Source organism: Erythrolamprus reginae, chromosome 2 (genome assembly GCF_031021105.1).
Source record: "Erythrolamprus reginae isolate rEryReg1 chromosome 2, rEryReg1.hap1, whole genome shotgun sequence".
NCBI lineage: Eukaryota > Metazoa > Chordata > Lepidosauria > Squamata > Dipsadidae > Erythrolamprus > Erythrolamprus reginae.
In genome coordinates, this window is record NC_091951.1 from 248,317,356 (window position 1) to 248,332,912 (window position 15,557).

A 15,557-nucleotide genomic window follows, 5' to 3' on the forward strand; every position below is an offset into this window, starting at 1 on the left:
AATTTCTGTTCAACACCCGAGCTCAAATTCAGGATACGAGCCGAGCTTCCACTAGGTGGTGCAAGAATCTCCTTGTTTCTGGTTATCTCGGCGCGAAAAACAAAGTCTAAAGGCATTCGTCCGAGATGCGAATTGATCGACTTACGAGCTCGGGTCTGGAATGAATTAAACCTGTATGTTGAGGTACCACTGTATATTAACTGCTGGGTAAGAAACAGTGATTTGGAGCAGAGAGTAAAAAGGACAGGTTGGAGAATTTTTGTCGAAGAGAAACAGAAGTTCTTTAATAAACTGCAGCACACGAGAGGCCCATGAAAGTTTGAGGCTGCTGGTAGCATGTCCAAGTGGCCATTGCTAAGTCCTCCCTTTGTCATTGTCTGTTCAGGCTAGAAAGGCTTCGGATCCTCATTCAAAATAGAAATGCCAACGGGGGAGCCACAGAAGAGAAGAACAACTGCAGCCCAGACCGCCGGCTGGCCGCTTCTTCAGTTCCTGCCTCTCAAGGCGGCCCACTCACGGGAAGCCGGCAGAGGTCACCAACAAGAGGCCTCGAGAAATCGTCAACAAAATCCCGTCCGTTTCGCTTTTGTCGAGCAAGCAAGGACAATTCAATCAGCGACGGGGAAAAAGTTAGAACATTCTGGACCTGCTGCAGTAATTGTAAAATCAGTCCCCAAGGTTTCAAACCTCAGGCGGAAAAGCAACAAACCAAACTGTGTCCCAAAAGTGACCTGATGGATAACTATACCAAACAAGCCAACTCATTCGCAATCAGCCTTGCCACAGAGAGCACAAATACGAAAGATACCACAGGTAAGGGGAGGCAAAGGTTAAGGTGACCAATTTTGTTACAATGAAAAGGAGGACGAAAAAAAATAAGAAAAAAATATAATGTAAGTAAATGAAACATTTATGTCGTTATGAATAAATAAAATTAATAATGAAAACTTTAATAACAAAAGCGATAAAACTTTACTAAACCTATATTTAATTATTTTAAATATACAGTGGTACCTCGTGATACGAACCCCTCGTGATACAAACACTTCGAGATACGAACCCGGGGTTCAGAAATTTTTTGCCTCTTCTTATGAACTTTTTTCGCCTTACGAACCCACTGCAGATCGCAAAATGGCGCTTTGCTGGGCGGCGGCGCCCGGCTGTCACCTTTTAAAACATCCGGGGGGCTTCTCGGCGTTCTCCTGAACCCGAACCCAAACCCGAACTTTTCGGGTTCGGGAGGCTGCCGAGAAGCGCCGCCGCCCGCCTGTCACCTTCTTAAACAGCAGGGGGGCTTCTCGGCATTCTCCTGAACCCGGAAGTTCAGGTTCCGGAGGCCAATGGGAAACATTGTTTCGTGTTACGAACTTTTCGCCTTACGAACGTCCTTCCGGAACCAATTACTGTAGATCTATATTTAAATTATTTTGTTGAGTAGAAAATTGAATTAATGAATTAATGAAACGTGAATTATACTTAGCTGAGTATAATATTCACTGAAAAAGAAATAATTTCATATTTCCGTAAGAAGTAAACACGAAGTATAATATAGAGGCAATAGTGGGAGACTAGTGGGAGACACATGAAGTTCTCCTATGCCATGCACATGCGTTTAATAACCGCATCTTTCTGAACTGTACCGTCACATGACAGGTAACAGTTTGGCACGGCATCTCAATACAGAGATTAACAGATTAGTCTTAAAATATTGAAAAGGAGGACAGGTAGGACACTTTTCGAGGAAGGACAGAACCTACAAAAGAAGGACTGTCCTCCCTGAAGGAGGACGATTGGTCACCTTACTAAGGTATAAGGGGGAAACAGTAGGGAAAGGGAGCTGAATCCAAAACTCATTTGGGAAAATGAAGACCATCCTAATGTCGAGCTGATGCAGAAGTTAGGAGGAAAAAATGTCAGCTCGCCACACTATCATTAGAAGGCCTGTGGACAGTAATGGGCAGCCAAAATTTTTACTGTCACAGTGGGTGTGGCTTATTTTGTGGGTGTGGCTTGATGGTCATGTGACTGGGTAGGAGTGGCTTGTAGGCCATATGAGGAGGTAGGAGTGGCATGAACAATCATCAATTTTCAAGTGAACTGTTAAGTCCCCGACTTACAACCCCACCAGTGTCGCTCTCTGGGGTGACAATTTGCTTCGTGTTTCCCGTGCTCTCCTTCCTGGGTCGCCCCTTGCCTCAGTATGGGTAGGTAGGTGAACGGATGCCGATCATCTGTTGAGAAAAGAGTGGGGAGGAAATGAGCCCCGTGCAACACCTGTTGGTGCTAGTCTCCCTGCTGCTTTCCTAGAAGGAGGAGAATGGGGGGGGTGGCCAGCTAGAGCTGGGCACACAGCTTCATTTTCACCGGTGGAACTGTGTTCCACCCCGTCCTGCCCACCCCTGCCTGTGGATTATGAGAATCTGGGAGGGGTGACTTCAGGAGAGAGCAGATGTATCCACAACACATTCTTTCGAGACCTTAAAGGTCATCTTTTATCCACCACCTGTCCAGAAACTAGGAGGAGGAACTGCCACGTTGGTAAAACCTGAGTAGGCAACGTGACAATTTTGGGTGTGAGTTTTCTACCCAGTTGAAAGTTCACACTCCTTGTCTCCCACCTCCAAAACTGTCATGTTGACCACTCAGGTTTTGCTAACATGGTAGTTCCTCCCACTAGCTTTTCTGCAGGTGATGGACAAAAGATGACCTTGAACATCTCAAAAGAATGTATTGTGGATACATTTGCTCCCTTCTGAAGTCACCCCTCCCAGATTCTCATAATCCACAGGCCTTCTAATAATAGTGTGGCGAGCCGATGTTTTTTCCCCTCCAACTTCTGCATCGGCTCAACACCTACATTTTCCCAATTGGTATTGGCTCAAGTAAATGGGATTTTAGAGGCCACCTCTGAGAACGAGGTGGATGACACATTATTAGCCAGATGGTTAGCAGATGTTAAGGGGTCCTTAGAGTTCTGGACATCACCAGCAGTGATGATGTTACCTAGTTTGGGTCTATAAGTGTTCTGCCTGACTGGCTCAGGCAATGTGCAATAGTCCAAGGAAAAGAAATCAAACACACATGTGTTCTGTTAATCAGCAAACTTGTATTAAATAAACAAAAAGGGGTTACTCAAAACAGTTCTTAGTGTCCGAAAACAATGATAGTGCAAGGCTTACTTCAGCCGCATACAAAAACACAGGAAAAAACAAACAAAGACCACCTGAAATGAGCAAAGACGTTTCAGGAGTCCTTTTGAATCTTTGAAGCAAACAGCAAGTCCCAGAATTTTCACCTCCCACTTGTCTGAAAAAGCTGGGTTGAAAACTCCAACTGCACGGAACAGAAACTTCAGAGCAGGAACCACAAAATAACACAGATAAACAGCCACAGTTTGCCTTGGGCCTCTGTTCCCTTTTATCCCTTTAGCCCTCATTAAGGAAACCACACCCAGCCCTCAGTATAAGAACCACACCCAGCCCAGGTGCTACGATGATGACTTGTAATACTCCTTCAGTCGATCCCTTCTCTGCATAGCTCTTCTGCTACGCAGATCAATATATTGATCTGCAGAAGAATCCAGAGACCAAAGACTGTCTGAGGGACTGTATGTCAAATCCCCTGGGCTGTCTGCTGAATCCTGCATACCAGTGGCCTCGTCCTCCTGGCTGTCTGCCACATCTTCCTGGCTGCCTGCCACATCTTCCTGGCTGTGAGCCAGGCTTTCACATTCAGTGTGTGCCGCGTCTCTCCCATCTGTGGGAGCAACAGCTGGCCCAGGCCCAAACACAACAATAAGAAAACAACTAAGCTCAGAGAGTACCAAGGACCCTTCATTTCAACCTTGCATTACAGCTATTCTCTATCAGTATACTATATTTTTTTTTTAAAAGAGTTAGCGTCTACTAAAATGTCTATGGAGATTCTCAGTCATCCAGGACATGGTGATTTTTTCTAGAGCAGTGGTTCTCAACCAGGGGGTTGGGACCCCTTTGGGGGTCAAACGACCATTTCACAGGGGTCACCTAAGATCATGGGAAAAGATACATTTCCCATGATGTTAGGAACTAAAGCTTCTATTCTGGTGCCTTGGAACATATTTTCACAATCCGACCAATCAGGTGTTTACCGTGGGGGTGTCCCTCTGACTTTCCTGCCAATCAGTTTAAAGCTCTGTTGGGAGAATTGGCGCTAGACTTATGGTTGGGGGTCACTACAACATGAGAAAGTGTATTAAGGGGTCATGGCATTAGAAGGGTTGAGAACCATTGCTATATAGGCAACTGAACTTTCTTGTTTTTTCCTTGGAGACATTTTATTTTTCATCCAAGAAACTGCTTCTTCATTTCCGACTGGATAGTGGGGAATGGAAAGATTTATATTTCTTGCAGACAGCTGGTCATTTGCATTTTTTCAGAGAGTCATTCAGGCCACTTGGAGGTTTATCTGTGTCCTCAGGGTCACCTGGGTAAGTGCAAATGGGTGTGGAGCTTTCTTGGAACTTCTGAAAGGACTGTGTTGTAGACTGGAAATAGATGATGTCATATCCCTCCCCCTGTGTTGAGAAACGGCTGTTCAATTTTGACATAGGTGGCCTCTTTGACCCATCTTTCAAACCAGCAGTCCTCTTTGTCCAAATTGTGAACTTTGCTGTCTTCAAAAGAGTGACCTTTGCCTTTTGATTGCAGATGGACTGCTGAGTCTTATCCTGATGGGTTCATTCTCCTATGTTGTGCCATATGTTTATGGTTCTTTCATTTCCCCAATGTACAGATCTGTATATGTCTCACTGCATTGTACTGTATCCACCACATTGCTCAATTGGTGTCTAGGTGCGTTATCCCTGGGGTGGACAAGCTTCTGTCTTAGTGTATTCTTGGGTTTAAAGTGTGTACATAGAGTATGTTGTATGTGCACCTCCTGTTGTATGAAGAACCTCCTGAAATTTTCAAATATTCCTGCAACATATGGAATGACACCATTTCTTCATTTATTGTTCTCTTCTGTTATGGACAAGCTCCAGCTGAGTCTGTTTTTATCATTTGATGAAGGCCTGGATGGGCTAGCTACACATTCTGAGGGCTTCCTAGGTGTGTTTTAGTTCTTTTTCTTTCCCATATTTTCTGGGATATGGCATCATCTATCTCCAGTCTACAAAACCATCCTTTCAGCAGTTCCAAGAAGGCTCCACACCCATTTGCACTACTCAAGTGATCCTGTGGACACAGGTAAACCTCCAAATGGCCTTAGTGATTCTCTGAAAGAATTCAAACTGTCTGCAAGAAATATAAATCCGCTCAGAGTTGAAGAAGCTTCTTGAATGAGAAGCGAAACATCTTCAAAGACAAACAAGAAAGGCCAATTGCCTCCTGAAAAAAAGTACCTTTGGGTGTCTATCGAAAGTTAACCAACTTCTCCCAACATTATAACGAAGCAAACTGCATAACCCTTTCAGGAGAGGAAAGGTAAGAACTTGCCTTGATGAGAAAGCTAAGATTTTGTCTCCCAAATGCCACAATTTCCTTGCTGAGCCATGGCACCATTCTCTTGCTGTGTCTTTCCCACAGAGTCAACAGCGGACACTGCAGATTCCACATGCCTCTCCTTCATATCAGCTGAATCGGAGCAACCCAGCCACCTGTTGGATGTGGAAGCTATTGTAACCCTCATGGAATATGCTCACAGAGATGACAAGGTATAGCCTCTGTATTGCTCCTGAAAGAAGCAACTAATCTTTAATGAAGAAATCTTGACAGCTGTGGCTGTCATTTGGATTCCAGGCGCAACCTAAGGTTCTAGGTATCACCTCTAAAGTCTCATACGGTTTAAAATCCGGGAACCTGCTTCAGCTAGATTTATTTTTATTTTATTTATTTATTTATTCATTTGTCCAATACACAAATACATAGGAAGAAAATAAACATGAAGTAATATATATATAGGGAAAAAAGAAAATAGAAGAGAAGATATATGAAAGGAAGAAAATATACACGATAAATGAGATAAAGGAAAGATGATTGGACAGGGGACGAAAGGCACACTAGTGCACTTATATACGCCCCTTACTGGCCTCTTAGGAACCTGGAGAGGTCAATCGTGGATAGTCTAAGGGAGAAATGTTGGGGGTTAGGGGTTGACACTATTGAGTCCGGTAATGAGTTCCACGGTTCAACAACTCGATTATTAAAGTCATATTTTTTACAGTCAAGTTTGGAGCGGTTCGTATTAAGTTTGAATCTGTTGCGTGCTCTTGTGTTGTTGCGGTTGAAGCTGAAGTAGTCATTGACCGGTAGGACGTTGCAGCATATGATCTTGTGGGCTATACTTAAATCGTGTTTTAGGCACCGTAGTTCTAAGCTTTCTAGACCCAGGATTGTTAGTCTATTTTCGTAGGATATTCTGTTTCGAGTGGAGGAATGAAGGGCTCTTCTGGTGAAATATCTTTGGACGTTTTCAAGGGTGTTAATGTCTGAGATGCGGTATGGGTTTCAGACAGATGAGCAGTAGTCAAGGATGGGTGTGGCAAAAGTTTTGTAGGCTCTTGTGAGTAGTGTGAGATTGCCGGAGCAGAAGCTACGTAGGATCAGGTTAACAACTCTAGAAGCCTTTTTGGCGATATTGTTGCAGTGAGCTTTAGAACTTAGGTCATTTGATATTAGTATTCCAAGGTCTTTTACTGAGTGTGGGTTGGCTGTGAGAGTTTGTTTATTCAGTTCGTATATGAGGTTTGGATTCTTTTTGCCGATGTGGAGGGTAGAACATTTCTACCTGTCTGATTTGGTCTAAGACATATTATGGGATCCTGTCCATAAAGTGATACAATGGAAGGGCTTTCTATGGAATTCTTTCTTTCTCTCTCCTGCAAAGCTAAAATGGACCTTTCACTGAGGCTACTTTGAGAACTGGCTAAAAGGCTTTGCTTTTGCACAAGACTTTGGGTGGAGTGTATTTATGATGTTTTTGTTAGTAAATGAGAAAAGGGTGCTGTATAACTGTTAGATTAGTTGGATATTTATCCGTACGCTAATTATATTTGGGTGACATTACACAAACATAAACACATGCACTTTAAAAAACAAACAAACTAGGAATGAAATTACATAGAAGACAAACCAATTAATTTCCACACTCCAATCAATGACAATTAATCTTAATTAAATATCTTCTATTAATTACGTTTTCATTAGGACTCCTTTTCTTAACTCACAAGTCATATTCTTAGTTTTTTCTTTATAAAGCATATTTTGCCCTATTTTAACCATATGGCTTTGATGGCATAAATGTCTGTTTATACAGTATGTTGTGGTTAGCTCTGGCCCAGCTCCTGCCCCAAGGAATGTGCAGGTGGATGTGGGGGAGACATCCACATGCCGCAGGCCTGTTTTGCTCCCAGTAGAATCTGCTGATGAAGCCTCCTCTGACCATGGCAGCATGAGTGACAGGTAAGAGGGGAGTTTGGCAGACAGCCCAGGAGGAGATCAATCATCTGTATCATCTTTGGATTCTGAACAAGAATTAATGACACATCCACGCATGCGTAGAGTGATGCATAGGAGACAACTAAAGGATTATTACAAGAGAAAATGAGGCCACCTGTGGTTGGGTGGGGCTGCAGTAATTAGGGCTGCTGCTATAATTAGCAGTGTTTGGGTTTGGCCGTTGTGAAAGAGTATCTGATCACAGTTCTTCAGGAATCGTTTGTTGCTGTTTTCTGGACTTGATTTTTCACGCCTTTGAAACCACAGCAGAGCAACGTGTGTGTGTGTGTGTGTGTGTGTGTGTCACACTTCATTGGAGGAAGAATGGGTGTGAAGTTTCTTCACAGCTGCTAGCTAAGTACTTAATGACTGCTTAAGGGTAATTGTACAGACTACCCGGTTGTATTGGGACGTGTGTTCTTTGCAATACAAAAAGAGTGCTTAGTTTATTTTGAATTTTGTGATAAAGAACATTGTTTTGAATTTTCAAACATGTGTGTGTGTCTGCAATTTGTACCCTTGAATTTTCGGGAGGCTCCTACCAGAGAGCCCAGCAGAACACAGTAGTTACTATGCATTTTAGCTCAAACAAATGAAGAAATTGATCCATCCCCCACAGCACATTAAACACTAGATCAACTAATGCAGGGCTCCCCAAACTTGGCAACTTTAAGACATGTGGACTTCAACTCCCAAACGTCTTAACGTTGCCAAGTTTGAAGACCTCTTATCTAACGTGAAAGGGAAGACTCAGCCACCATCTTTTCTTTTCCCTGTGGGAAAATTCAATAGTATATTTCCCCATGTGGAGGTTGGGAAAAGATTCATCAGCATCCAGGGTATCCAACCTTAGCAAATTTTAGGACCTTTCAACTCCCAGAATTCTGCGCCCAGCCAGTTGAAATCCACAAGACTTAACATTGCCAAAACCAGACACCTTTGCTCTACATGAGCTAAGATTCATTTTTCTTCAAGAGGAAACCGGTGGAATATTACAATCACAATCTGGAATCAAAGGAAATGACCGAATGTTCTTTATTTAGTCCTCCATCTGAAACATTTCTGGAGGGAAGTTTCAGAAACTTTTTTGTGAATGTTTAGCCACAAGTAAATTAAAGAGCCAGTGAAAAACCCCATTCTCTCAAAAGCCTTTTTCCCCCTTTTGTGCTACCTCTTAAATTGCAAGCCTGAGGATAGAGTCTACTTTCATCTTTTATTCATTTGTACGCCTGCATGCTATTTTTTAAAATCCCATTGATGATTAATAAAAAATCAAATAGTGAAATGATACCTGCGTTAATAACTTTAATTATTAACAATTGCAGCAGTTCCTGGATAACCACGAAGAAAACATCAGTTTCCTCCGTGCCATTTCTGCGAGTTGCGTGGCTGCGCAAAAATGTGGCCAAGAAACACTGGATCTTCCATATACAAAAAATCAGCTGACTGAGGCACTAGTGGTGAGTGAGAGCCTACCCCAACCAGACCCAGTGGGAAGGTGGCTACCTAATAGTTGGAAGTAAGCCTTGGATTTCCAAGGCAGAATTAATGGTGGGAAGCAGGCCCTGGTTGCGGAATTCAGACCTGTGGCACCCAATCAAGATCTAAGACAGTGTTTCCCAACCTTGGCAACTTGAAGATATTTGGACTTCAACTCCCAGAATTCCCCAGCCAGCGAATGCTGGCTGGGGAATTCTGGGAGTTAAAGTCCAAATATCTTCAAGTTGCCAAGGTTGGGAAACAGTGATTTAAGAGAAATAGCTCAAGTTTCTCTTAGATCTTGATTGGGTGGTAAGCTGTTCTCAAGCTGTTCCAATCAAGGAACAATGGAAGTAAACAGGAGATAAAAATGGAGGCAGCTAATTAGCCATAAACCATGGCAAAGTTCTTAGACCGGTGTGCCTTTGGCAAAATAGGATCCAAGCTGGACAGGCAGATTAATAAGGCTTTATTTATGCATAAGTAAAAAAAAGGTCTTCACAGGTACATGGTGGGAGGCGCTTTAAAAGGGAAATCACTACTTTATACCCACTTCAAACATATCCGTGTTCTTCAATTGGTTTGATAACTTCATTCAAGTCATCAAGCATCTAGTCAGCATGTTCAGTGGCTGTTATATGTACCATGGAACAGTTCATAGCATCCCTTGATAATCTTAGCATGATCTTGTTGGTGCCTAATTGCACATACAGGAGGGGTGTTTGCCACATTATAATGAGTTTTCAGGTTATTAACGTTCAGGGGGGGGTTTGCACAGGCTTTGCACCTGGCTGAGCTGAACCGGTTTTTATCAAAATCCATATTTCACATGGGGAATTTGCTTAATACTTGAAACATTGATCAAAAGCACCTACGGAGATACTCCATCAACCGGGTCATGGTTGTCTCAAAGGTGTTTTTTTTCAGGAGGCAATTGGATCCAAAAAGCTTTTTCAGCTCCAACCAGATAAACAGGAGTATAAATCGTTCCATTCGCCCACCATCCAGTCAGAACCGAAGAAGGTTCTTGGATCCAGTTGCCTCTTGGGAAATCACCCTTGGGATTAATCAGAAGTGCTCCTTGTTACTGAGAACAATGACTCAAAGAGGGCCCCTGTTGTGTCCAGAGGACAGTTAGGCCTTGTACCCGCCCCATATTCCTTGGGCGGGAAAATACTGCAAGGTGATTGGTTGGCTCAGCCTGGCAGCCCGGTATATATATAGCTGCCAGGCACGGCCATGTTTGTCTTGTTTAGTTCTATAAACCGTTACTTCCTGTTTAATAAAGAACCGTTACTTACTACAAGATTGCAGTCCTTGCCTGCTCCCATCATTCCCCTCTCTGATGCTGAAGGGCATGAGTTCCTTTAGCCTCAAACCTAGACCACAAGACTCCGTGGACAAGAAACCCAACCAAGAAGCTTGACATTTTTCCTCCATCTCTTTCAGATGGTGATGGAGACGCTGCCCAGCCACTCAGTCCCGTCGTTCATTTTCTCCTGTTCTATGCTTGCTGTCTACAACCTGAGGTAGCTCCTACCTATCCAAAAATTACTTTTGTGCTATTTCTACAGCTTGGGGGTTAGTTTATATAGCCAAGTCAGGGGAAAGTGGTAGCTCGAGTTAGCAGTATTTGGGACCTTCTTCATTTTAGGAACAAACTTGGATGCTCAATGTCAAAAATACATATTCGACTGCATGCTGGTCTTTTCTTCAGTACTGCATAGAATAGACCAGTGATGATGAACCTTTTTTTATTTGCGTGCCAAAAGTGTGTGAGGGGTGTGTGCCAGCATGCGTGCACATGCCCACAGCCCTTCCCTTCCCCCCCCTTCTCCCCCCCCCCGGTGCATGCGCACAGGCCTTACTGAAGCCTGGTAGGTGAAAAAAATGCCCAAACGGGCAAACCGGAAGTTTAGGAAAAGGCACTTCCTGTTTACAGTTGTGCTGTTTTTTGCACTCCGGAGGGTTCAGGGAAGCTTCTTGTAGTTCCGGAGTGCAAAAAACAGCACAGCGGACAAATGGGAAGTTCGGAAAACACACTTCTGGCTTGCCCATTGTGCTGTTTTTTGCACTCTGGGACTTTCCGGAGTGCAAAAAACAACGGCAATCCGGACGTGTGTTTTTCTGAACTTCTGCTTTGTCAGTTGGGCAATTTTTTTTTGCCTCTTGGGGCTTCAGGGAAGGTTCCCTGAAGCATCTGGAGGGTGAAACGGCCTTTCCCAAGGCCGAAAGTCATCTGGCCAGAGCACACATGCGTGCTGGAGCTGTCATAGGGTAAGGTCTCACATGCCCTCCGATATGGCTCCATAGGTTCGCTATCACAGAAATAGACTTCTCTCTCTCTCTCTCCCCACCACCTACCACTTTGATCTCTTCTTCACTTTCCATTTCTATCAGTGCTCTCTAAACTCTCAATCTTTGCTCTGCTAACAAATATGAGGGCTTATTTTGTTGATTCTACCACTAACAGGTTCATGGCACTCAGATATTTTCACCTCCATTTCTTTACTTGTACATTAATTGTCCCACTGTTATACTTAAAATGCATTAAATGTTATACTTAAAATGCATTAAATCAAAGTCATTGATAGTTGGCCAGTAACAATAACCTACTTTTCATTCTCCTTTACAAACTAGAAATCTTAGAATGACTGCCCTTTTTTCTTTTATATCTTGATTTAGCTCTTCCTCTACAGATTCACATACACACACACTTGGTGGGTGGGAGGTTGTCTATTTCTAAGGTATCCAGATTCTGTTTCCCATTGCATAATCTATGCCTTTTCTCTTTATTTTACCAGCAAAATGAAGCCACCTCTCGCTTCTGAGCTAGAAACAGGTATTTTGCGACTGGCTCTTCATGGTATATTCAGCATGGAAACACAAACAACCGATCCTCATAGTGTGGTAAATTGGGATTCAACTTTGCTGGTCTGGGGGCAAATATGCTGTGCTTTTTAAACTCATGTCATTAAGTGATATTCCACGCTGAGGAGTGTGCTGTAGAAACGCATGTCCCAGAAATCAGTAAGGGAGGAGTAGATGGCCCTCTTCTTTTTCTAAATTCACATATTATAATTCACACTATTATCACAAATTCACATAATAGATATTCATGCACTGGCATCCATGTGAGTGCATAAAACACACAAGCCAATATTACTGTACTTCATGTATCTAATGAAATGGAAACGAGAACTTATGCCGTAATAATTTATTTATTTATTTTATTTATTTAATTTGACTTCTATGCCGCCAAATCCCAAAGGACTCAGGGCGGCTCACAACAATATAAATTACAATAACAATAGCAATAAAAAGAAGTCAAGAAAAAGAACGAGTAATTACTAAAATCCAAATTAAAACTTAAAAACAGTTAAACAACACACCTGCTCATTCTTACCAATTCAGACACATGGATAAGCTAGTGGTTGATTTAGGGCCCCCAGGCTTGCTGGGTGGGGGCCGTACGGACCTTGGGTGGGGGGAGTTCATTCCATAAAATTGGGGCAGCAACAGGGAAGGCCCTCCCATGCAGTCCCACCAACCTGCATTGTTTAGCTGATGGGACCTGGAGGAGGCCAACTCTTAATGCTCTAATTGGTCTCTAGGAGGTATGTGACAGGAGACAGTGGGTTAAATAAATGTACTCCTCTTTAGACAGCTGGATTATAATGAAGTTAGAGAATTCCATCTTGAGGGATCAGCCTGCAGACTTTTCTTCCTTTGCAGGCACTCTACAGGTCTTCCTTTGATACCATGGACATTATGCTGAAGGGCCTGCTGTCTGAGGCACCTTCCACCAGCCATCTTCTGTTTATATTAGAGGTGAGAGGCTAAAGAGAAGACGGTGGTGGGGTTTTCTCAAGGTTAGTATGAGTGGGAGAGGTTGAAATGGAACTTAACATATCTTAACACATGCAACCTGAAGCCTCTAGGTGAAATTTCTTCAATAACCTCTAGATCAGTGTTTCCCAACCTTGGCAACTTGGAGATATCTGGACTTCAACTCCCAGAATTCCCCAGCCAGCATTCGCTGGCTGGGGAATTCTGGGAGTTGAAGTCCAAATGTCTTCAAGTTGCCAAGGTTGGGAAACACTGCTCTAGATATTTAAAGTGGTCGGTCAACATTTCCAATATATTGTTTCAGAGCTTGCAAACAAATTATCAGGAAGGAAAAAGATGTCTCAAGTCTTTTTACCCCATAAACCCTCAACAAACCCACTCCTTATTTTGGGCTGGTTTTTCCTCCTGCTTTAAAAGTTTCCACCTTTGAATTTTGATCATATCCAGTTTGAGATTATAACATCATTGGCCTAATCTAAAGGAGTCAGTACCCAGTAGCAAAAATATATTTTTTAAATGTTCAAGAAATGGAGCAACAAAGGTCAAGACTCTTGAGTGGCCATAGATACCAATAAAAGTTGGATATTATCTGGATGAAGATTCAATAGGTAGGACAATCTTTTTCTGACTTCCTATTTCCTTCCACAGCACGTCAATTTCTGGATTCGTTCACAAGACCCTCAAGAGAGGTTCAGAGCCATTAATTGCAGCATCTCCTTGCTTCGCCATGTGAACCAGCAATCAAATTTTGAGGTAGGTGAGGATTTGGACTTTGAGATACGAAGCATATTAAAAGAATGCAGCAATCATCCTTTTCCTGTTTACAAAACCTTGATCCCAACTAAACTTAAAAACTCACAGGGAACTTCCCTTCTTGAAAGAAATAGTTTTCCCATTGGATTACAGATGGGAAAAAAGAGCCTCCAGTTGAAAGATTTTTCTAGGGCATTAAGTGATCGTATCAGTCGGGATTTTAAAGAGTTGAAATTCAACCTTATGGGTGCCACCAGTTTGAGAGAGGCTGTTCTATGTAATGCTGCAGATTGTACTTGAGGATATACAGTACAGTACTTCATATATTTTTTAAATCTATTTTTCCATTGGATGCTGATAATCCCAATTGAATAATTATTTTGAAATATTTTTATTAATATTGGAGGCATACCTAATCCTCCTGTCCCCTCTTTCATCCATTGCAAGTTCATGAAGTGAATTAGACTGAGAGAGTGACCACACAGTCACCAGTTGGCTTTCATGCCTAAGGCAGAACTAGAACTTAGAGTCTCCTCGTTTCTAAAGCACCACCTATATCAGGGATCCTCAAACTTGGCAACTTTAAGACTAGTGGGTGTCAACTCTCAGAATTCTGGGAGTTGAAGTCTACAAGTCTTAAAGTTGTCAAGTTTGAAGACCTCTGGCAATCTGATTCTCTTCCTTAAACTAGATCTCTATTTCAGGCTGAGCTGTAAATTGCGTGGCACTGTCACGCTTGAAGGGAATTAGTGTTTTCAATTGGATTTTATTATTTAGATTTGTATTTATTTATTATTTAGATTTGTATGCCGCCCCTCTCCGAGGATTTTCACGCTCTTGCCTAAGTGCAGTGAAAGTTTGCAAGGTGTTGGTGCTATTGCACAAGATCTTGGGAGTTTTCAATTTCTTTCAAGATGGATTTGACAGGGTAGGGTGGATTTCTGGCTATTTAGATCTTACTAGGCCCTCAGTGTGAAAAATGGTTGCAAGTTATTTTTTTCAATGCTATTATAAGTGCAAATACTTACAAAGTGAACAGTTGTAAGTCAAGGGCTACCTGTGCAGTCTCTAAAGCCTATTTAAGCCTTATATCCATTATCCCCTCCAAAATACGGTATTCTTCTGGATAGTTTCTCATTCCAGAAATCAGGGGACTATTTCACACTGATGCAGAGGTCCTTCCTTAGCTGCAGAGCAGTGTTCTCTCTAAATTTTTTTTGGTGTGGGCGGAAAAGTATAGTGTCTGAGCGGCAGTCCCTTCGGGACTGGGCGACACAGAAATAATAATAAAATTTCCCTCTCGGCTTCTGGGCAGGTTTGGAAAACTCTGAGTTGATGATGATTTTTAAGTGAGCGATTGCTCACCTGCTCAGCATAGAGGGAACTATGCTGCAGAGCACTTAACGGAGAATGTATTAAAAATAAATAAAATGAAGAGCTAATGCAAAACATAAAGAGAAGACTCCTTCTCTTTTCCTTCCTTCCTTCCTTCCTTCCCTCTTAGAAATGTGGGGCACTACCTGGTTTGGGACACCAGGCAGCACAATTCGCAGTTTGCATCACAGATTCAGTGGAAGAGGTGAGCTACAAAGCCAGAGATGCCATTAGCTGCCTTTACCAGCTCCTCCTGAATCATATGGGTAAGTGAAGCTGACTTAGGAGACAATGGGTGATCCCCAAGATCTCGTGTATACCTTCTTAGAGTGCAGAAGCTCCCAAAGTGGGAGTGAGGAGCGTGAAAAAACTTTCAGGAGGGGTGTGAGGGTGTGACACCTTTAAATAAATCACAGAATTTTTAAAAAACCAAATACCAAACAACATTGCAAAGATCTAACAAACTAGGAAAAGTCATCTGGGACCTAGGGGATGATGAAAAGGAAGTAAAAAAGGGGCTACCAATCTTGGTGAGATGTAATTGGAAGACTGAGGCTGAGGCAGGGCTGATAGGAAGACACACAGCAGACTGCAGGGAATATATTTTTCGCACCTTCTAAACCA

General features: G+C 42.6%; 1 protein-coding gene across 1 annotated transcript in view; it reads left to right on the forward strand.

The window, feature by feature from the left end:
• Positions 1–15,557, forward strand: part of LOC139159548 (maestro heat-like repeat-containing protein family member 1) — a 35,787-nt gene that overhangs the window by 12,142 nt on the left and 8,088 nt on the right. Inside the window, exons 2-9 of the mRNA XM_070736858.1 lie at positions 386–813; positions 5,568–5,695; positions 8,804–8,938; positions 10,407–10,486; positions 11,762–11,867; positions 12,693–12,788; positions 13,455–13,559; positions 15,064–15,199. Coding sequence (XP_070592959.1) covers positions 386–813; positions 5,568–5,695; positions 8,804–8,938; positions 10,407–10,486; positions 11,762–11,867; positions 12,693–12,788; positions 13,455–13,559; positions 15,064–15,199 — 1,214 coding nt within the window. The remainder of the gene's footprint in view (positions 1–385; positions 814–5,567; positions 5,696–8,803; positions 8,939–10,406; positions 10,487–11,761; positions 11,868–12,692; positions 12,789–13,454; positions 13,560–15,063; positions 15,200–15,557) is intronic.